Here is a 23,469-nt window from a genome sequence, read left to right on the forward strand (position 1 = left end):
TATACCAACATTACCAAGAACATCTGTACGAGATTGCCTTTCCGGATGACCCGACATACCTTTCTCCAGCAGGGAACTCATCGACGTTGGACATTGTGATCACGAATGTGAGAGCGTCAAAACCTCGGGTCCATAATGACCTAAGCTCTGACCACTATCCCGTGCTATTCACCTCGCAGCTAACTGTGGAAGCTGCCCCGCTTTTTAAACGAAAAGACTACCACAACGTTGACTGGGTGGCTTTCGGTCGACTTGTGGATCGTAACATCGACGATGATATTCCGTTGGTGACGACTGGCGACATCGACAGTGCGCTGGATGGCCTTCAGCGCGCAATAACAGTGGCAGACGAGGCTCTCATCCGGCAGGATTTCGCGTTCGAAGTTTTTGTTTTTAATTGCATCTAACCTGAAGGAAATCACTTTGGTGAGGAAAACTGCAGCATGTTTTTTGCCAAGCTCTCCAGTCCGTTGAAATTGCCGCCTATATATGTTACGCAATCTAATTATGTACCGAGTATGGGAATCAATGTTTAGAAGCTTACCCCGAACTTACTTACGAGCTTACCCCGGGGTAAGCTTCTAAACATTGATTCCCATACTCGGTACATAATTAGATTGCGTAACATATATAGGCGGCAATTTCAACGGACTGGAGAGCTTGGCAAAAAACATGCTGCAGTTTTCCTCACCAAAGTGATTTCCTTCAGGTTAGATGCAATTAAAAACAAAAACTTCGAACGCGAAATCCGCAACCTGAAGGATCACTCTCGTCCCTTCTGGAAGGTTGCCAAGGTGTTGAAGTCTCACCCAAAACCAATACCACCACTCAAGGCAGGTGATTCAATTTTGATTACTTCTTCAGAAAAAGTTAACGCACTCAGTGAACATTTCCTTCGCTCGCACAATATTGGGCTTGTTTATCAAAGCCCATTTGAGCAGCAGGTTGAGCATCATCTTCAAAATTTTGACGCAATACCTTCGCACCTTCCAAATGATCAAAGAGTGAATATTGATGAGGTCCGCTCAGCCATCAAATTCACTAAAAACATGAAAGCCCCCGGTTTTGACGGTATCTTCAACTTAGTCATTAAAAACCTTAATGACAAGGTATACGCACTCTTAGCTAACACATTCAACAGATGTATGGAACTTCATTATTTCCCATCTGCTTGGAAAGTAGCAAAAATCATACCTGTGGTCAAACCGGGAAAAGACCCCACACTTCCCTCGAGTTATAGGCCAATAAGCTTGCTCTCGGCTATAAGTAAACTATTTGAGAAACTTCTTCTTAACCGTTTACTAGCATTTACCAACGAACATAATATTATTCCCCCAGAGCAGTTTGGATTCCGTAGGGGTCACAGTACAATCCATCAACTGCTAAGACTCAAACAAAAAATTCAACAACATAAGGCAGTATCTAAGTCCACAGCTATGGCATTGTTAGACATTGAAAAGGCGTTCGACAATGTTTGGCATGATGGGCTTATTTACAAACTTTGCCTCTCCAATGCTCCAGTTTATCTGGTAAAAACAATCCGCAGTTACCTCCGAAATCGAACATTCAGAGTTTCTCTGGGCAGTGTTGAGTCAGAAAACTGTCTCATTAATGCAGGTGTTCCCCAAGGTAGTTTTCTGGGACCGATTTTATTTAACATTTTTACGTCAGACTTTCCGAACCTTCCTGCTGGATGCAATTATTTCTTCTTTGCGGATGATACTGCAATTTCAGTAAAAGGAAGAACCCCACGGGAGCTGACGAACAAACTTCAGAATTGCCTTGATATCTTTGTTTCCTACGCTAAGTCGTGGAAAATAAAAATCAATGCTTCAAAAACAGACACTATCATCTTCCGTCACAGGTTATCTCCCAAGCTTATACCAGCGCCTAACTGCAAAGTAGTAGTCAATGGTGAGCCAATTGAGTGGTCCTCACAGATTACTTATCTTGGTGTAACCATTGATTCCAAACTACTCTTCAGCCAGCATGTGGATAAAGTTTTGTTCAAAAGCACAATTTTGATCAAAGCTTTATACCCGCTAATTTGTCGCAAATCCAGGCTCTCCAGGCCTAACAAACTTGCTGTCTATAAGCAGATTGTAGCGCCCGCAATCTTCTATGGTTCGCCAGTGTGGGACTCTTGTGCGGCAACGCATCGCAATAAAATTCAGAGAACTCAGAACAGGTTTCTCCGGATGATCCTAAATGTACCGTTTGGGACCAGAACAGTCGATCTACACGATGAAGCAGCCATACTCCTAGTGGAAGAGAAACTCGCTGAAACAAGAAGAAAATTAATGGAAAAAGCGAATAGCTCAGAATTTCAATTTATCAGATCCCTTGTTTAAATTTCGATTTCTTCTTTTTTTTTGTACATGTTAGTATTAAGTGTAAATAGTAGTTATAAGTAGTTTTAATTTCAATTTAAATTTCAAGTGCCAAAGCACAAATAGCATACAAACTTTGCTGTAAAAACAGTATATCAAATTTAGTAGAAATCTAATCTAACAAAGCTGAAAAGCCACTAGAGCTGTATCACTTAAAAAATTGAAACTCTGTACATGCACAAACCGAACAATAAAAATGCAATTTTAAGTAAGTAAGCCGTAACGATCATTCTCATTCAAACCGTACTCCACATCGGTTCGCATCACAACACATCAACAAACCAACCCAAGCAGCCATGTCTGGACATGGTGAAGGAGGAAAAGTGAAGGGAAAGGCAAAATCCCGCTCGAACCGTGTTAATCTGGAGTTCCCCGCAAGGGTAGCTAGGCCGAGCGCGTTAGTACCAGGGCACCAGTCCACCTAGCCGGCGTTATATAGTTTCGGCCGCCGAAGTGATCGAGTTAGCTGGCAAAGCTGCTCGCGACGATAAACCCGCATTCGGAACAGAACACATTCGGTTCGGTGGACCTCAAGACAACAGGCAGCAAACGCAATCGCAAAACGACATCAGGTAGCAGAAGAAAAAAGTTTGTTCTTTATACAAACTGCTTTGGTGGCAAATCCAGAACAAGGCGGCATCGAGGGCGTTCGAAATGGTTTTTTTTCAAAACCACGAGTACAAAGTTTACTAAATTGGAACCTTTCCATAAAACAAGGCGCTTTTCAGGGCCATTAAACCTTCCAAAAAAGAGTTTAGGAAATACAGTTCAATTCTATTCTAAAACATTATCCAAAATAATAATAAAACACAAATTGATTTTTTCATAATTTGTTTGCCAGGATCTGATGAGTTGTGAATTTGGCAGTTGTTCTGAGCTTATTGATAGTTGGGGACTTTCCTGATTATTCAATTTTCACCAATTCTTAAATTGTTTCCAGATTGAAAGTACAGTAATTTACAATTAGTTCGACATTTAGCTAATTGGACGGACATGTAATGCGACTTATTTAGTTGGACATTTTTGTAAACATATAGATCCAAATTATGACCCCACATTGAAAGTCGACACTGTACCACTGTCATCGCAAATGTTCAATTACAGGTTAAAATTACCTCCAATCCGATACTGAGTGGTGGTAATGCGACGTGCCATTGAATGTAATTTACTGTAAAATATGTCACAAGCTGGATAGGAAGAAATTTTCCAACTGTGAAAGCTGTGGCGAGTGGCAAATGCAATCGCTAAACAGAAAGGTTTAGCCGAACAAGATGGGGATATCGAGTAATAACAAAACAATAAACTCTTTAGATTGAAGATAATTTTGTGATCCTGAAAAGGACCCTTTTGACGTAGGACTACGTCTAACCGGAAGATATAGGGGGTGAAATGGAAATCTAGGCACTGAACAAGTAGGAAAAAATGCAAGATTTGAAACGCTTATAACTCGAGCATTTCTCAATAGATCGCAAAGGTTTTTGCATCAATTGATAAGAAATATATCTACGCATCTATCATAACGAATAACATTTCATTTTTCCTGAGATAAATAATTGAATAATTGTGAAATATCAAGCATTGTCAAAATGCACTATGTACCCATTTTTGATTGGTCCATTTTGTGCTCCTCAAATCGTACCGACCAAAACGGGCAACCAGAGCAGCAACGAAATAGAATGAAGCACGATTGGAAAGGAAAAAGAAAAAAAAAAGAACGAAACATTGGTCGCAGTCTCACACATGCGTAATTCTCGAGCCAGCCAGTCAGCTTAAAAATCCCCGCTCCGCTGCCGTAACAATCACCATTCTTTGTGTGGACACCGACTGGACAACATCGTTGCTGGACAAGCTGGACGGCGAGGGATCGAGTGCCTTTCTCAAGGCAAGAGGGTGGAGGTGGTAGCGCTGGAGTAGAATAGAGTAGAGTTTTCAAAGGGCCTTTCTCAAGGCTAGAGACGAATGAACTGCAAAAGTTTAAAGTCTCTATAATACAAGACCTTCCTTCCTTCCGTAACGATCATTCTCATTCAAACCGTACACCACATCGGTTCGCATCACAACACATCAACAAACCAACCCAAGCAGCCATGTCTGGACATGGCAAAGGAGGAAAAGTGAAGGAAAAGGCAAAATCCCGCTCGAACCGTGTTGGTCTGGAGTTCCCCGCAAGGGTAGCTAGGCTGAGCGCGTTAGTACCAGTGCACCAGTCCACCTAGCCGGCGTTATATAATTTCGGCCGCCGAAGTGATCGAGTTAGCTGGCAAAGCTGCTCGCGACGATAAGAAAACCCACATTCGGAACAGAACACATATTCGGTTCGGTGGACATCAAAACAACAGGCAGTTGCAGCGAGTGGCGAGTGGCAAACGCAATCGCAAAACGGCAGCTGGTAGCAGAAGAAAAAAGTTTGTTCTTTATACAATCTGCTTTGGTGGCAATTCCAGAACAAGGGCGTTCGAAATGGTTTTTTCCAAAACCACGTGTACAAAGTTTTCTAAATTGGAACCATTCCATAAAACAAGGCGCTTTTCAGGGCCATTAAACCTTCAAAAAAAGAGTTTAGGAAATACAGTTCAATGCTTTCTAAAACAATATCCAAAATAATAATAAAACACAAATTGATTTTTTCATAATTTGTTTGCCAGGATATAATGAGTATGTGAATTTGGCAGTTGTTCTGAGCTTATTGATTTTCATCAATTCTTAAATTGCTTCTAGATTGAAAGTACAGCAATATACACTTATCTCGACATTTAGCTAATTGGACGGACCTGTAATGCGACATATTTAGTTGGACATTTTTGTAAACATAGAGTTCGGGGTCCAAATTATGACCCCACATTGAAAGTCGACACTGTACCACTGTCATCGCAAATGTTCAATTACATGTTAAAATTACCTCCAATCCGACACTGAGTGGTGGTAATGCGACGTGCCATTGAATGAAATTTACTGTAAAATATGTCACAAGCTGGATGGGAAGAAATTTTCCAACTGTGAAAGCTGTGGCGAGTGGCAAATGCAATCGCTAAACAGAAAGGTTTAGCCGAACAAAATGGGGATATCGAGTGATAACAAAACAATAAACTCTTTAGATTGAAGATAATTTTGTGATCCTGAAAAGGACCCTTTTTAGCCTGCATGTAAATCCAACGAGCGAACAAATCGTAATGAATGTATTTTTTTGCCATCGCTGCCTTTTAACGCTCATTCGTTCGTCTCGTTGGACTCGCCCCTTTGACTGAGTCTGCCGATTTGTCTCTATCCTGTGAGCGTGTACCGCTAAAGTACAAAACGCGCGGATCCGCTGAAAAATATCTCATTCTATTTCAAATCGTAAATCAGTGTGGCTGTATGGCATCGTTTCACATCACATCGCATCAACGGATTGGTGCCGGAGCACCAGTATACCTAATAGCGGTTATAGAATTTCGGCCGCCGGAGTGCTCGAGTTGGCTTGCAAAGCTGCTCACGACAATAAGAAAACCCGCCTACAGAACAGCACATTCAGTTCGGTGGCAACAACTAGTTTCAGCGAGTGGCAAACGCAATCGCAAAACGGCAGCAGGTAGAAGAAGGAAAAAGTTTGTTTATACAGACTGATTTGGTGGCAAAACCAGCCACCGTAAAACACGGCGCTTTTCAGGGCCATTAAACCTTTTAAAGAGGAGTTATTAAAAGTTATTCACAATACCAATGCATTCTAAAGTGACATAATATGATATATAAAATGAACTGATTTTTTTTGTTTATGCTTGTTTTTGAACTAATTGGTGGTTGAGGTCTTTTAAATTGATCATTCAGTTTTCACAAACCCATGCATGGTTCCCGAATTAAAAGTGGCTTCAAATTACAACACATTGTATGCATGATGGCATTCACGAATTTTCATGGTAGCAAGAATTGCTTTCTTTGGTTAATAACTGATGTTGAAAATTGACTGAGGTTACATCTGCATTGTATAGAAGTTATGTTTCTGCTGTCAAGAAGTTATGGAGCAACATGATGAGCTATGTATTTCCTGCTGCTCTGTTCTTATTTTAAAGGACTTTAATCCGAAGGTCATCCGTCCCTGTATTCACTGTTGGTTTTGACGTAGGACTACGTCTTTCATTTCTATACCGGGGTGTAAAATCAAAGTTTCGAAAACGAAAGTGTTACGCCGGAGACCGAGATTTTGAGTGTTAATAGCTCCTAAACAACTGAACGAAATGGTATGATAAACACTTCATTCGAAAGATAAAATGTCTACGCGTTCTATACTTGTTACTTTCTGATCCAAAAACTTGTTTCAATAGTCTTAAATTTGCTTTCAAAATAGGCTATTGAAATCACCAATCGGTATATAAGCGAGCGCCGCTCGGAAATCCACTCAGTTCTAATTGAACAGCGATTGGAGCATGTTGTCGCTGTTGTGGTGAAGCTCTTCATTTATCATGAAAGCGCGGATGAACGGTGTCACCAAGAGCCTGTTTGTGCACCTTAGACCAGAAGGGAATCCATCAGGAGGAGAGTGATGCTACAAACGGTTCCCCGGGAAGATCTCGAAGCAGCCGCTACACACACACATACACGCACGAAATTCTTTCCGTTTGGATCGAGAAAGATCCGGAAAATAATCTGCCAGTTCCTCTAGGAATTTAAAAATACATTCATGTGAAAGAGTTTATTTGAATGTTTTCTATCCATGTAACACTGTGACCAAATATGTTTCAATCAAGTGCTATTAACAGATGGTTATCGAGTTAGCATTAACCACTGGTGGGCTTCCAGTATCGAGGAAAATGTGGAAATATCTAATCGTTACTGAAAATAATCTGCCAGTTCCTCTGGAAATTTAAAATTACATTCATATGAAAGAGTTTATTTTAATGTTTTCTATCCATGTAACACTGTGACCAAATACATTAGGTTTTGTGATTTTTCAATCAATCGCAATCAACAGGATAACTTCTGAAGATTATTCTTCCCCATCAGTAGGATATTTCCGTATCCAATATTGGATGCATAAAACCTTGTGCCTCCAACGTAACGCTCTCGTTTTCGAAGTTCTCCAAATATTCATTCATTCAGAATGAATTCAGATTCAACTTCATACAAATGATCTCTAAATCAACGATAGTCCTACGTCACCCTTGCGGTTATACCATAGATATAACCCACTTCCTGTTTTTCAGAACGCTTATAGCTCGTCTATTTCTCGACAGATCGTAGAGTTCGTCTCCAAAACTTCAGTTCTTTTTCATTTTTATTTATTTTGTGTGCGGAGACTACAAATCTTACAATTCATTCGTCTCCGAAGCCACAGTTTAAGGTACGGTAATGTGCTCAATAGTGAAATATATGATAGTGAATAAGCTGAGGACCACTATGCATTCCCTATCATAGCCATCATTTTGATTGTACGATATGTGCATACGCCAAAAGATGACCGGCGTTGAACATTTAATAAGTACAAAGCCTTCAGAAAAATATCAAGAAGCAACTATAAGATAGTGAGAAAAAATTGAGAAAGTTTGTAAAAAAAACGCAAAAACACAACATCAAAAGTTCTTTTCAGAACCTTCAACATGTTCATAAAGAACATTAAACTAATCCATTTTTCAGTTATATAGGTAGGTATTCACGTAGGAGAAGAAAATAAAGAAAAAATTTTATATAAAATTAAAATATATATTTAGCAAAAGCTGTCTCCCCTTTGTATAGTCCTACGTCACTCCGGTTATGTACCCGACATTACCCACTCGTCTTTTTTTATTTCATTTTAATCAGAAACTAAATTCATTCAAATCAAAAATACATACATAATATAAACATAAAACATACAATACATACAACATACATACATAAAAATCAACAATAATCTATAAACAAAAATGAAACAACTTCATGTTACATGGAATATGTGTATGTATACATACCTAATTGGTATGTTGCTTAAGTAATTGTCTCGCAAATATTTTTTCACTTCTGTATAAAAGTGATTTTTGAACCAATCCTCGAATTTGTTTTGCCGTTATAACGAAACGTTTTAAGCCGTAAATCGAAAATGTGCCTGAATTGAAGAGGGTCGTTATAGCGAAATGCCGTATAAAGAGCGGTCATATAGCGAGGTATGGGTGTAACGACTTTCTAGATCGTTGCCAGATAATAAAGGTTCTGAAATTTCAAGTTTTCATATAGTAATATTCTTTGGCTCGGTGTTCTTGGTAAAAAAAACTTAATGCCTGTATTTTTGTTGTGCATAAAAAGACGATATAAAACGATTCCTAGGAACTTTCTGCGACTTGTTTTCTAGTCGATATTTTTTAGTCCATATATTGATTCCTCGGTCTGTGAGACCTATGTGCGAGTATAGGAGTGTTAAGCGTCAATTTTTTTTTATTCATGCACGTTCTCATATAGAGAATTCGCTTTTAAAACTGAGTTAGTGTCACACTGTCACTGTAATAAAAAAACGTTTTCAGGTTCACGAATGCGGCGGTTTGTTGGTGTGCGTTACATAGTCTGATTTGTTTATATTTGCGATGACAAATGTGCAGTATCGACGTCAGGTTCGCCACCGCCACCAGATTAGTGCTTGGGAGGTAGTTTTTTCTCTATAAGATCAGAAGGGCCAAGTGCAGTGAAAAAATATAAAAGTTTGTATGAAAATTTCTACTTCATATTGTTTGATTACCTAACACATGTAGTCCTGACACTCACTTAACCATTTGTCGATGCATTTCCTGTTTGTTCCACAATTAATTACTAATATAATATAAAATCATCATCAGACACAGTTTTCGTTTAATATGTTTTAGCAATTTTAGAAAAAAAAACTCTTATTTCATCACATAGAAAGGGGGTCTTCGTAGCCACTTGGTTACGCGTTCGCTTACTAAGCGATCGATCGTGAGTTCAAACTCAGGGCCCTCAATTGACCATCTTTGTATTGTTATAGAATAACTACGTCCACGGTGGAACAAAGATCGATTCATACAACTGCTCTGCTCTGCATGGAACGTCGGGCTGCTGTTCTATAAATAACCCAACAATGATCAATATCAACTGTCTCCGCTGTCCGGTCTGCTGAACAATGGAAAAACAGATAGAATACCCTTACGCCTGAATGGCTACTACGTGTAATTCACCATAATGTAATGGAACAGAAAACCTAACGCCTAAATGGCTACTACTTCTACTGTGTAATTTACAATTTATAGAAACATAAACATATGTATATGTACACGATAAAAACCCGGCTCTGTTACAGATAAAATGCTAATGAGCCTGATAAATAAATAAATGGTATAAAAAAAATCACATAGAATAAAAAAAACAATACGTTAAAGTTTTTCATTCATAATTTTGATTTTAAAAAGCATGTTTATTTCACCTGAAAATCCATAATTATTTTCGCCTCCCAATGAAAGCACACGAAGCTTAATGCCGTCTACGCGAATATACTCTTCAAAATCAGAATCCGAATTGAATTACGATTTCAATAATACAAAAGCAAAAGCAGCAGGTTTACCATTTTCTATGTCTTTATTTTTAGATTTTCCAAAACAATACTCGGAACTTGACAGTGCAGTATAGCTGTGTTGGTGAACCCGAGTTCCAACCCGTGAAACATCTCAGTGCGAAACTAACAGCTTTCGGGTGGAACCTGTTCGAACTGGTTTGAAACTGAGTGAATAAAAGACGAGTGGGTAATGTCGGGGACATAACCGGAGTGACGTAGGACTATACAAAGGGGAGACAGCTTTTGCTAAATATATATTTTAAATATATTGCTTTATTTTCTTCTCCTACGTGAATACCTACCTATATAACTGAAAAATGGATTAGTTTAATGTTCTTTATGAACATGTTGAAGGTTCTGAAAAGAACTTTTGATGTTGTGTTTTTGCGTTTTTTTTACAAACTTTCTCAATTTTTTCTCACTATCTTATAGTTGCTTCTTGATATTTTTCTGAAGGCTTTGTACTTATTAAATGTTCAACGCCGGTCATCTTTTGGCGTATGCACATATCGTACAATCAAAATGATGGCTATGATAGGGAATGCATAGTGGTCCTCAGCTCATTCACTATCATATATTTCACTATTGAGCACATTACCGTACCTTAAACTGTGGCTTCGGAGACGAATGAATTGTAAGATTTGTAGTCTCCGCATACAAAATAAATAAAAATGAAAAAGAACTGAAGTTTTGGAGACGAACTCTACGATCTGTCGAGAAATAGACGAGCTATAAGCGTTCTGAAAAACCAACAGTGAATACAGGGACGGATGACCTTCGGATTAAAGTCCTTTAAAATAAGAACAGAGCAGCAGGAAATACATAGCTCATCATGTTGCTCCATAACTTCTTGACAGCAGAAACATAACTTCTATACAATGCAGATGTAACCTCAGTCAATTTTCAACATCAGTTATTAACCAAAGAAAGCAGTTCTTGCTACCATGAAAATTCGTGAATGCCATCATGCATACAATGTGTTGTAATTTGAAGCCACTTTTAATTCGGGAACCATGCATGGGTTTGTGAAAACTGAATGATCAATTTAAAAGACCTCAACCACCAATTAGTTCAAAAACAAGCATAAACAAAATAAATCAGTTCATTTTATATATCATATTATGTCACTTTAGAATGCATTGGTATTGTGAATAACTTTTAATAACTCCTCTTTAAAAGGTTTAATGGCCCTGAAAAGCGCCGTGTTTTACGGTGGCTGGTTTTGCCACCAAATCAGTCTGTATAAACAAACTTTTTCCTTCTTCTACCTGCTGCCGTTTTGCGATTGCGTTTGCCACTCGCTGAAACTAGTTGTTGCCACCGAACTGAATGTGCTGTTCTGTAGGCGGGTTTTCTTATTGTCGTGAGCAGCTTTGCAAGCCAACTCGAGCACTCCGGCGGCCGAAATTCTATAACCGCTATTAGGTATACTGGTGCTCCGGCACCAATCCGTTGATGCGATGTGATGTGAAACGATGCCATACAGCCACACTGATTTACGATTTGAAATAGAATGAGATATTTTTCAGCGGATCCGCGCGTTTTGTACTTTAGCGGTACACGCTCACAGGATAGAGACAAATCGGCAGACTCAGTCAAAGGGGCGAGTCCAACGAGACGAACGAATGAGCGTTAAAAGGCAGCGATGGCAAAAAAATACATTCATTACGATTTGTTCGCTCGTTGGATTTACATGCAGGCTAAAAAGGGTCCTTTTCAGGATCACAAAATGATCTTCAATCTAAAGAGTTTATTGTTTTGTTATCACTCGATATCCCCATTTTGTTCGGCTAAACCTTTCTGTTTAGCGATTGCGTTTGCCACTCGCCACAGCTTTCACAGTTGGAAAATTTCTTCCCATCCAGCTTGTGACATATTTTACAGTAAATTTCATTCAATGGCACGTCGCATTACCACCACTCAGTGTCGGATTGGAGGTAATTTTAACATGTAATTGAACATTTGCGATGACAGTGGTACAGTGTCGACTTTCAATGTGGGGTCATAATTTGGACCCCGAACTCTATGTTTACAAAAATGTCCAACTAAATATGTCGCATTACAGGTCCGTCCAATTAGCTAAATGTCGAGATAAGTGTATATTGCTGTACTTTCAATCTAGAAGCAATTTAAGAATTGATGAAAATCAATAAGCTCAGAACAACTGCCAAATTCACATACTCATTATATCCTGGCAAACAAATTATGAAAAAATCAATTTGTGTTTTATTATTATTTTGGATATTGTTTTAGAAAGCATTGAACTGTATTTCCTAAACTCTTTTTTTGAAGGTTTAATGGCCCTGAAAAGCGCCTTGTTTTATGGAATGGTTCCAATTTAGAAAACTTTGTACACGTGGTTTTGGAAAAAACCATTTCGAACGCCCTTGTTCTGGAATTGCCACCAAAGCAGATTGTATAAAGAACAAACTTTTTTCTTCTGCTACCAGCTGCCGTTTTGCGATTGCGTTTGCCACTCGCCACTTGCTGCAACTGCCTGTTGTCTTGATGTCCACCGAACCGAATATGTGTTCTGTTCCGAATGTGGGTTTTCTTATCGTCGCGAGCAGCTTTGCCAGCTAACTCGATCACTTCGGCGGCCGAAATTATATAACGCCGGCTAGGTGGACTGGTGCACTGGTACTAACGCGCTCAGCCTAGCTACCCTTGCGGGGAACTCCAGACCAACACGGTTCGAGCGGGATTTTGCCTTTTCCTTCACTTTTCCTCCTTTGCCATGTCCAGACATGGCTGCTTGGGTTGGTTTGTTGATGTGTTGTGATGCGAACCGATGTGGTGTACGGTTTGAATGAGAATGATCGTTACGGAAGGAAGGAAGGTCTTGTATTATAGAGACTTTAAACTTTTGCAGTTCATTCGTCTCTAGCCTTGAGAAAGGCCCTTTGAAAACTCTACTCTATTCTACTCCAGCGCTACCACCTCCACCCTCTTGCCTTGAGAAAGGCACTCGATCCCTCGCCGTCCTGCTCGTCCAGCAACGATGTTGTCCAGTCGGTGTCCACACAAAGAATGGTGATTGTTACGGCAGCGGAGCGGGGATTTTTAAGCTGACTGGCTGGCTCGAGAATTACGCATGTGTGAGACTGCGACCAATGTTTCGTTCTTTTTTTTTCTTTTTCCTTTCCAATCGTGCTTCATTCTATTTCGTTGCTGCTCTGGTTGCCCGTTTTGGTCGGTACGATTTGAGGAGCACAAAATGGACCAATCAAAAATGGGTACATAGTGCATTTTGACAATGCTTGATATTTCACAATTATTCAATTATTTATCTCAGGAAAAATGAAATGTTATTCGTTATGATAGATGCGTAGATATATTTCCTATCAATTGATGCAAAAACCTTTGCGATCTATTGAGAAATGCTCGAGTTATAAGCGTTCCAAATCTTGCATTTTTTCCTACTTGTTCAGTGCCTAGATTTCCATTTCACCCCCTATATCTTACGGTTAGACGTAGTCCTACGTCAAAAGGGTCCTTTTCAGGATCACAAAATTATCTTCAATCTAAAGAGTTTATTGTTTTGTTATTACTCGATATCCCCATCTTGTTCGGCTAAACCTTTCTGTTTAGCGATTGCATTTGCCACTCGCCACAGCTTTCACAGTTGGAAAATTTCTTCCTATCCAGCTTGTGACATATTTTACAGTAAATTACATTCAATGGCACGTCGCATTACCACCACTCAGTATCGGATTGGAGGTAATTTTAACCTGTAATTGAACATTTGCGATGACAGTGGTACAGTGTCGACTTTCAATGTGGGGTCATAATTTGGATCTCTATGTTTACAAAAATGTCCAACTAAATAAGTCGCATTACATGTCCGTCCAATTAGCTAAATGTCGAACTAATTGTAAATTACTGTACTTTCAATCTGGAAACAATTTAAGAATTGGTGAAAATTGAATAATCAGGAAAGTCCCCAACTATCAATAAGCTCAGAACAACTGCCAAATTCACAACTCATCAGATCCTGGCAAACAAATTATGAAAAAATCAATTTGTGTTTTATTATTATTTTGGATAATGTTTTAGAATAGAATTGAACTGTATTTCCTAAACTCTTTTTTGGAAGGTTTAATGGCCCTGAAAAGCGCCTTGTTTTATGGAAAGGTTCCAATTTAGTAAACTTTGTACTCGTGGTTTTGAAAAAAAAACCATTTCGAACGCCCTCGATGCCGCCTTGTTCTGGATTTGCCACCAAAGCAGTTTGTATAAAGAACAAACTTTTTTCTTCTGCTACCTGATGCCGTTTTGCGATTGCGTTTGCTGCCTGTTGTCTTGAGGTCCACCGAACCGAATGTGTTCTGTTCCGAATGCGGGTTTATCGTCGCGAGCAGCTTTGCCAGCTAACTCGATCACTTCGGCGGCCGAAACTATATAACGCCGGCTAGGTGGACTGGTGCCCTGGTACTAACGCGCTCGGCCTAGCTACCCTTGCGGGGAACTCCAGAGTAACACGGTTCGAGCGGGATTTTGCCTTTCTCTTCACTTTTCCTCCTTCACCATGTCCAGACATGGCTGCAGTCAAGTCAAGTCAAACATTGATTTTATTTACATTTTCAGTTGATTAACATTGTATATACATACATAAGTGATTCAGAATTATTTTTTTTTTCTTTACATCTTTAGTTTCATATCTATTTTAATACATTGAAGTGATACTATATTAATAGGAATGTATTTATCCATAGTGGGATTGATTTTTGGTGATTTTAAACTAAAACTAAGAGATTGTTTAACCTACTATTTACAAGATAAACCTACTTATCCTACTATTTACACTAATCTACTATATACAATGAGCTTATCAGATCATATCTAGATTGAGAGCATTTCTGCTGGAATTTCTCATTCAGAGCTAAAATTTTAGTTTTTACTGTTTGACATCTGGTCATCTCATGCAATTCTATGGTCCGAGTATATCTTCCGCAGCATCCGGAGTGTCCTGTTCTGAGTTCTTTGTAATCTAATCTTATGTGTTTCTGCACAGGACCCCCACACAGGTGTAGCATAGAAAATTACTGGTGCAATTATTTGATTATAGACGGCAATTTTGTTAGTCCGAGATAATCTGGATTTGCGGCAAATTAGTGGATAAAGATATCTCACTAAAATGGAGCATCTAACAATGATATTTTCTGTGTGGGATCGAAAAGTCAACTTCGAATCAAGTGTGATCCCAAGATATTTTATTTCGGAAGACCAATGAATCGGAGACCCTCCCACCGAAACTCGGCAATCTGGTGATGGGTTCAACTTATACGTTTGTCGATGTTTAAAAATAATTGCTTGGGTTTTAGAAGCGTTGATTTTGATCTTCCACGAAGAAGCATATTCAACAAATATGTTTAGGCATCGCTGAAGTTTGCTGGTGAGTTCACGTGTAGTCCGACCTTTCACACTGAGAGCAGTGTCATCTGCATAGAGAGACAACATGCACCAGTCAGGAAAATGAGGGACATCCGATGTGTATAAATTATATAAAACAGGACCGAGCAGACTACCTTGCGGCACACCTGCTGGTATAGGGATAGTTCTAGATACAATTCCATGCAACGATACCTTAAACGATCTCTGTTGCAGGTAACTACGGATGATTTTGACCAAATATATTGGAAAATTGTACTGAATGAGCTTGTGGACAAGTCCATCATGCCAAACATTGTCAAATGCCTTCTCGACATCTAACAATGCTATGGCAGTAGACTTGGACACCGCTCGATTTTTGTTGATGTTGTTTGTCATCCGTAGCACCTGATGCGATGTTGAGTGTCCGCTTCTAAACCCAAACTGTTGTGAAGGAATGATGTTATTGGTTTCAATGTGCATCAGCAGCCTTTGGTTAATTATTTTTTCGAACAGCTTACTCAGCGATGAGAGCAAACTTATTGGTCTATAACTAGATGGAAACGTGGGATCTTTCCCGGGTTTGAGTATTGGAATAACTTTTGCTAGTTTCCATGAAGAAGGAAAATAGTAAAGCTCCAGGCATTTATTAAAAATATGACATAGAGTTGTATATGCTTTCATGGTCAAATTTTTTAAAATGATGTTAAAAATGCCGTCAAACCCAGGAGCTTTCATATTTTTACTGCTCTTCATCGCTGAGCAAAGCTGTTCTACTGTAATCACTCCTTCTGGGGGAATAGGACCTGTTTGGTTGTCAAGGCTGATGATGCTCAATGAAACCATTTGTTCATATCGGCTCGGCATGTTAAGTCCAATGCTATGCGAACTATAAAACTGATCTCCAATTACATCGGCCTTCTCGGTTGGAGTTATGAAAGTTGACTCCTCGACCCTCAATGGTGGAATAGGTTTTGGTTTTGTCTTCAGCACTTTTGCTATTTTCCAAAAGGGCCGAGACCGAGTGTCTAAGGCTTGGACAACACGTCCGAAATTTTCATTTCGGAGTGTATCCATCCTAGATGCAATCATTCTAGTGAGTCTGCGAGCGATACGCCTTTTATCCGGATCACCCGTTCTTTGAAATTGCCGTCTATATATGTTTCTAAATCTGATAATTAATAATGTGTGAGGGTCAATTTCTATAAACTTACCCCTAACAGGAACACTTCGAATGCAAGCTCTATCCGCCTCAGATAATGCAGCTCGGAAACTTTCAAGTGCGTGGTCGATATCTGCTGGTGAATCGAGAGCTGGATTTTCCTCGATACTGACCGTTGGAGTTTCGTCGATGATTGCCCCACAGCTCGTGCTTTGCGTTGAAGTCTCCGCCCACTATCAGTTTAGCATTGGTACGGGTGATGGTTGTCAGATCCTTCTTGAATTTAGCAGACAGACCACTGGCGATAGTACATTGTCGAGGACAGTAGGCCGCGATAAACTGAAGCGAACCAACAAGCGTTCTCACCTCTACACCGACAGCTTCAATGATGGAGGTATTGTAGTGTGGAATTGCACAGAACCGTATGCCTTTTTTCACAATGATCGCAACCCCTCCTCCCCTGGAGTTGGAACGATCCAAACGTATGACGGTATAGTTTGGCAGTGAAAAATTGTCCTTAGATGTTAAGTGGGTTTCCGTGACGAGACCTACATCAATTTTGTGTTTGCTGACAAATTCCTCCAGCTCGTACTTTTTTGCCCGAACAGAGCAAGCATTCCAGGTTAAGATGTTTAGGCTATTAGGAACCATACTGGATAATAAATTTCCCGAGTACTTGCAACTGCTCGGATTTACTGCGACATTGACGAAAAGCATTTGACATATTGACAAATATCTCCATCAGTTCAGCTGGATTGAAGAGATCCGGATTATTGTGAGGAGGATCGGATTTTGGTGGTGATTGTTGTCTGAATCCGGGAGGAGGGGTGGTCCACTGGTTGTGGGTGGAGATACCATCCATATTAGGCCGGGAGGAGGATCGGTTTATAAGCGCTGGAAAGTCATTCGCTTTGAACACTGTATCAGCCTGTTTCTTCAGTTTCGGTTGGTTATTAGACGACGCCTGCTTTCGGATACGTTTAAACATCTCGCGTTTAGGACATTGTTTGTCCAATCCATTATGATCACCTCCACAGTTGGCACATTTCAGTGCTGCTGCCCCTTCTACCGGACAATCCGACGAGATATGATTCCGAGCACAGATGTTGCAGCGTGGGGCCATGTTACAATTACGTGTGCCATGGCCAAAATTGAGACACCGTTGACATTGCGTGATGTCTCTGTTCCCACCACGATACGGCTCCCACTTCACGATGATGGAAAAAAGTGTACGAATTGCTTGCAGACTATTCATAGTTACGGTTCCTCTTTTAAAGTGGAGCAAGTAGAGAAGATGGTGATAGTGTTTCACTTTTTCGTCACGTCTTACAATGCGATGCACTGCTGTTGGGATGATTTTATAGTGATCATGAAGCTCAGCCAAGAGATCATTCACATCTAGTTCTGGTAAACCTCTCAGGACAGCTTTAAATGGTTTATCCCCCGGAATGTCGTGGGAGAAAAACTCAGCCTTGAGTTCCTTCAAATACATTGCAGCTTTATCATAGTCTGCCCTGGAGGAGACCACCACTTTGATGCCAATTCTGCCCAATTTAAACTCGGCTTTAATATGCCGTGATAATAATTCTTTCATAAGCTGACTCAGGGGAATGCCTTTGACCATCAACGGAGGGAGTTTTATTTTCGATGGTACATTGATTGCCTTCGTTGTTTCGCTGCAGTCTGATGCGTCATCGCATATTGATGCATTCTCATTATCCCGATTGCTCGCTAGATCGGGAGTTTTCGTGCTTCGCACCGAACGAAGCGATTCTTTTCTCGGGCGTTTGTCGTGCCCATCACTACTTACACTTGCTTTATTGGGACTTTGTCCCTGCTTCTTACGTCTCTTAGCCATCACTTTACAGGCACGCGCTTCACTAACGTTTAACGATATAACCGATATTTAATTTAAAGCACAGGAGCGAAGAAAAACACGTGTGTTCACCACGAATGCCAAACGTCGAATCGAATGATTCTCACGGTACGAGAGCAGAGGTAGCAATATGTTGAAAAAAATCACATGGCTGCTTGGGTTGGTTTGTTGATGTGTTGTGATGCGAACCGATGTGGAGTACGGTTTGAATAAGAATGATCGTTACGGCAGCGGAGCGGGGATTTTTAAGCTGACTGGCTGGCTCGAGAGTTACGCATGTGTGAGACTGCGACCAATGTTTCGTTCATTTTTTTCTTTTTCCTTTCCAATCGTGCTTCATTCTGTTTCGCTGCTGCTCTGGTTGCCCGTTTTGGTCGGTACGATTTGAGGAGCACAAAATGGACCAATCAAAAATGGGTACATAGTGCATTTTGGCAATGCTTGATATTTCACAATTATTAAATTATTTATCTCAAGAAAAATGAAATGTTATTCGTTATGATAGATGCGTAGATATATTTCCTATCAATTGATGCAAAAACTTTTGCGATCTATTGAGAAATGCTCGAGTTATAAGCGTTCCAAATCTTGCATTTTTTCCTCCTTGTTCAGTGCCTAGATTCCCATTTCATCCCCTATATCTTCCGGTTAGACGTAGTCCTACGTCAAAAAACGTTTTGACAGCAGTTAGTGTGGCACTGGGGTTAAAACTGAACAGAAACAAATTCGCTAATACAATGTCTTGCGTTTGTGCTGTTTTCCAAACTTTTGAATAGATCATAATGAAAAAAACAGGAAGTGGGTTATATCTATGGTATAACCGCAAGGGCGACGTAGGACCATCATTGATTTAGAGATCATTTGTTTGAAGTTGAATCTAAATCCATTCTGAATGAATGAATATTTGGGGGACTTCGAAAACGAGAGCGTTACGTTTTAGGCACAAGGTTTTATGCATCCAATATAGGATACGAAAAACCTTGTTCTGAAGAATAATCCTCTGAAGCTTTCCTGCTACTTGTACTTGATTGACAAATCACAAACCCAAATGTATTTTATGGATATTTTATGGATAGAAAACATTAAAATAAACTCTTTCGCTTGAATGTAATTTTCAATTCCAAGGGGAACTGGCAGATTATTTTCCAGCAACGATTAGATATTTCCACATTTTCCTCGATACTGGAAGCCCACCAGTGGTTAATGCTAATTCGATAACCACCTGTTAATAGCACTTGATTGAAACATATTTGGTCACAGTGTTACATGGATAGAAAACATTCAAATAAACTCTTTCACATGAATGTATTTTTAAATTCCCAGAGGAACTGGCAGATTATTTTCCGGATCTTTCTCGATGCCGAATGGCATCCAAACGGAAAGAATTCCGTGCGTGTATGTGTGTGTGTAGCGGCTGCTTCGATGGTCACCTTCTCTTCTCCTGAAGGATCGGCTTCTCTGTGCTCCCTCACAGTTTCAAACAAACTGCTTGCGTTTCAGGGCAGATCTCGATCCTTCGCCGTCCAGCACCCTCAGCAACGATGTTGTCTTGTCGATGTCCTCACGAAAAATGAATGTGTCTCACCACCAGAATATCGCTTAAGTATGCTTTTTGTGCGTGATTGAATCGAGAGAAGACGTGGTTTACGATGGCAATTTGGAAGGCAAACTAGAGGGGAATGAACTCTCTGAGCTCGGAACTTTCGGCGACTGAGCAATAATCGATTGCGGGCGCATACAATATTGGATACGGAAATATTCTTATGATGGGGAAGAATAATCTTCAGAAGCTATCCTGTTAATTGCGATTGATTGAAAAATCTCGCGTAACTTTTGAAAAGGTCCAATGTAACATTTTCGTCAACTCGAGAAAAATGAAGTTGAAGACCCGAACATTATTCCGCGAATTGTCTTAAAAGATATCGATCTTTATCACTACTTTTACCACTAGCAGTCAATAATAACTCTGAAAAACCAATCGTAATAGTTGTTCCGTGATTTGAGCTTAAATTTGAAGCCTCGGAGCGAAAAATGTTACATTGGACGTTTTGACTGCCCCTGTTTGCACATTGGACATATTACGTTTCACGATAAGAATTTGAAACTAATTACTGAAGAACAATCGAAACATCAGCATTTCATTCTAAAGACAGATTATTATTGTCATCACTCGTTGAATTGCACTGACATAGATAACAACACCTGAAAGAAACAAAAACTCAAAACGACCGAAGTACGACTTCGTGTTGTTTTGATTGCTTTGTTACTTCGGACGTTTCGAGCGTCGGAGGAAAGAGACGTCTGAAGTAACAGCCGAATGGTTGAATTCCGAATCTGTACATTGGATATTTTTTGCATCGGCGATTAAAAGATGAAGAAGATAGATACGTGAACGATTGTTTTTATAATGCATTCAATGATTTGAAAACTAATAGCGTGCATCCATTAACTCGATTTGTTTACATTTGTTACATAGGACCTTTTCAAAAGTTACGCGAGAAATCACAAAACCAAATGTATTTGGTCACAGTGTTACATGGATAGAAAACAGTCAAATAAACTCTTTCACATGAATGTATTTTAAAATTCCCAGAGGAACTGGTAGATTATTTTCAGTAACGATGAGATAATTCCACATTTTCCTCGATACTGGAAGCCCACCAGTGGTTAATACTAACTCGATAACCATCTGTTAATAGCACTTGATTGAAACATATTTGGTCACAGTGTTACATGGATAGAAAACATTCAAATAAACTCTTTCACATGAATGTATTTTTAAATTCCCAGAGGAACTGGCAGTTTATTTTCCAGAAATGATTAGATCTTTCCGGAACTTTCTCGATGCTGAATGGCATCCAAACGGAAAAAATTCCGCGCGTGTATGTGTATGTAGCGATGTCTTCCCGGGGAACCGTTTGTGGCATCACTCTCCTCCCTTCTGGCCTAAGGTGCACAAACAGGCTCTTGGTGACACCGTTCATCCGCGCTTTCATGATAAATGAAGAGCTTCACCACAACAGCGACAACATGCTCCAATCACTGTTCAATTAGAACGGAGTGGATTTCCGAGCGGCGCTCGCTTATATACCGATTGGTGATTTCAATAGCCTGTTTTGAAAACAATTTTAAGACTATTGGAACAAGTTTTTGGATCAAAAAGTAACAAGTATAGAACGCGTAGACATTTTATCTTTCGAATGAAGTGTTTGTCATACCATTTCGTTCAGTTGTTTAGGAGCTATTAACGCTCAAAATCTCGTTCTCCGGCGTAACGCTTTCGTTTTCGAAACTTTGATTTTACACCCCGGTATAGAAATGAAAGACGTAGTCCTACGTCAAAAAAAAATTCAATATATTTTACTAAGGTTTTCATTTATTCCGATTGAGATAACAAATAACAAACATATTTCTACTCTATTTTTGGAACGGATAATAATCAAAACCAGAATTATATTGGAAGCCTTTCTTCTTGTACTTGTTCGCCGCAGAAATCATTTTCTGCACATCATTCCTATACGCTGGAGGGAGCATTTCATCGTGCAGTGTACATGTTACGTTTTCCTGTACGGTAGCATCGGCTTTGTAAATTCGTTTTCGTATAATGTCCACGTCTCGACCATACTCCTCTTCCAGGTCATCGACGGTGGATGGTGGCGTATCGAATTTAAACACAAAATACGACCCGGTCCGGTGAACCAACCCGTGACTGCTAGTTTTAAAAGGAAGAGGTCGTGTGCCTAAATTGTCCAGTTTACGTATGAAACCACCCTTTTCAAAAATTGCTTCAGCTGTGCGTTTCAACACGGTCACAATTTCCGGCTGCAAACAGATAGTATTAAAAATAATTCACGGATTTAATGATAACTTACCCTGGGCATCTGGCGAAGAATTAACGAGAGCTCGTATGTGGGCATTTTTAGGGCCGATCTCAATTAAACTTCCCCGACCAACAGCGATCTACCAATAATGTTATGCAAATACCGGTGAACGATAGAATTCTTTGTTATGACATCTATCGTGCACGCTTAAATCAAACAGTTTAATTTTGTGTTAATTCGATAGAACTTGCTGCTTTGCTGGTATTTTACAGGGGTTAGACATCAATTGAATATAGGCTACCCAAAATCAAAATCAATATGGCGTTATTTGTTTATCAACATATCATTTACGAAGATTGAAATCGAAAAATGCGCTGCTTTATTCTAACTGCATGAGCGATTTTCATATTTCGGTTTCACATGGAGGTGTTCACATTTAACATGGAGTTTAAAGTTAGCCACTATTCGACTATATAACCGGACCGAGTTGTAAACAACAGTCATTGATTGAACCAAAATGTCAGTAAACCGCAGCAATATTGGGTACACTGGCAATATGAGGGATTTGACGTTTTAGTCGTACCCCTGGTATTTTATTAAAATCAGAATCCAATTTGGATTCTACATGCGCTACATGCGCTACATGATTGTTCACCAACACAACCACCACAACCAGCACGACCAGCACGAGAAACTGTGGTTTAACCACAGCGTCAAGCGATTCGTGTCTCACGAGCGCTGCACCATTTCGCGTCACCTGGCCAATTTGCGCCGTTCTATCTGTTTTCATTAGCCACAAAAACAGGTGCTATATCGCGCCAAGTTACTCGCGCTATACGCGTCTCAATTTGCGCCTGGCCTTAGCAGAGAAGAGAAGTGGAACATGTGAGAAAAAAGTGGCAACGATTTGTGGCAAGAAAATGTAAACAGTGAAAAAATTGACAGATGGTTTACGCTCTAAAAATTGAACATAATGTTAAGATGTTTCTAAAACGGTGGGAGACGTCATATATAAGGTGGGAGGTTCGTATATAATGTTATTAATGTTAGCATCATCATGATAAATACGGCGAATGGGATAGAAATTACGAACTGAAAATTGAATAATATATATATAGACGCTGAAAGTCCTGTGGACAAATATTATAATGCATTTTTATCGGTTTATGTATAATGTCGTTAATATTTGCATTATCAAAATAAACCCATATGTATTGTAATAATAACTTGCTGTGCTATTCATAACAATCTTTATGGTCGTATTCCACCAATAATGACAAATGTGTAATTTACGAATGAAGCTTCGCCATAGAAACTGGACATTGAATAAAAAAACAGGAAGT

At 39.6% G+C, this 23,469-nt stretch overlaps 1 protein-coding gene across 1 annotated transcript; it reads right to left on the reverse strand.

Annotated features, from left to right (window-relative positions):
• Positions 1-21,661: 21,661 nt before the first annotated feature.
• LOC129779877 (probable 28S ribosomal protein S6, mitochondrial) lies at positions 21,662-22,330 on the reverse strand. Its single transcript, XM_055787622.1, has 2 exons — positions 22,178-22,330; positions 21,662-22,127 (listed from the first exon to the last, which is right to left on the reverse strand). The coding sequence occupies exons 1-2, from the start codon at positions 22,220-22,222 to the stop codon at positions 21,723-21,725; spliced, it is 450 nt and encodes a 149-aa protein (XP_055643597.1). The 5' UTR covers positions 22,223-22,330; the 3' UTR covers positions 21,662-21,722.
• Positions 22,331-23,469: the final 1,139 nt, after the last annotated feature.

This window comes from Toxorhynchites rutilus, chromosome 3 (genome assembly GCF_029784135.1).
Source record: "Toxorhynchites rutilus septentrionalis strain SRP chromosome 3, ASM2978413v1, whole genome shotgun sequence".
Lineage (NCBI taxonomy): Eukaryota > Metazoa > Arthropoda > Insecta > Diptera > Culicidae > Toxorhynchites > Toxorhynchites rutilus.

Bases quoted from the DNA above. Each gene is read 5' to 3' on its own strand.
- LOC129779877 (XM_055787622.1), bottom strand. From the start codon at position 22,222: ATGCCCACATACGAGCTCTCGTTAATTCTTCGCCAGATGCCCAGG. The intron at 22,128-22,177 runs GTAAGTTATCAT...ATCTGTTTGCAG, and splicing joins TTCTTCGCCAGATGCCCAGG to CCGGAAATTGTGACCGTGTT.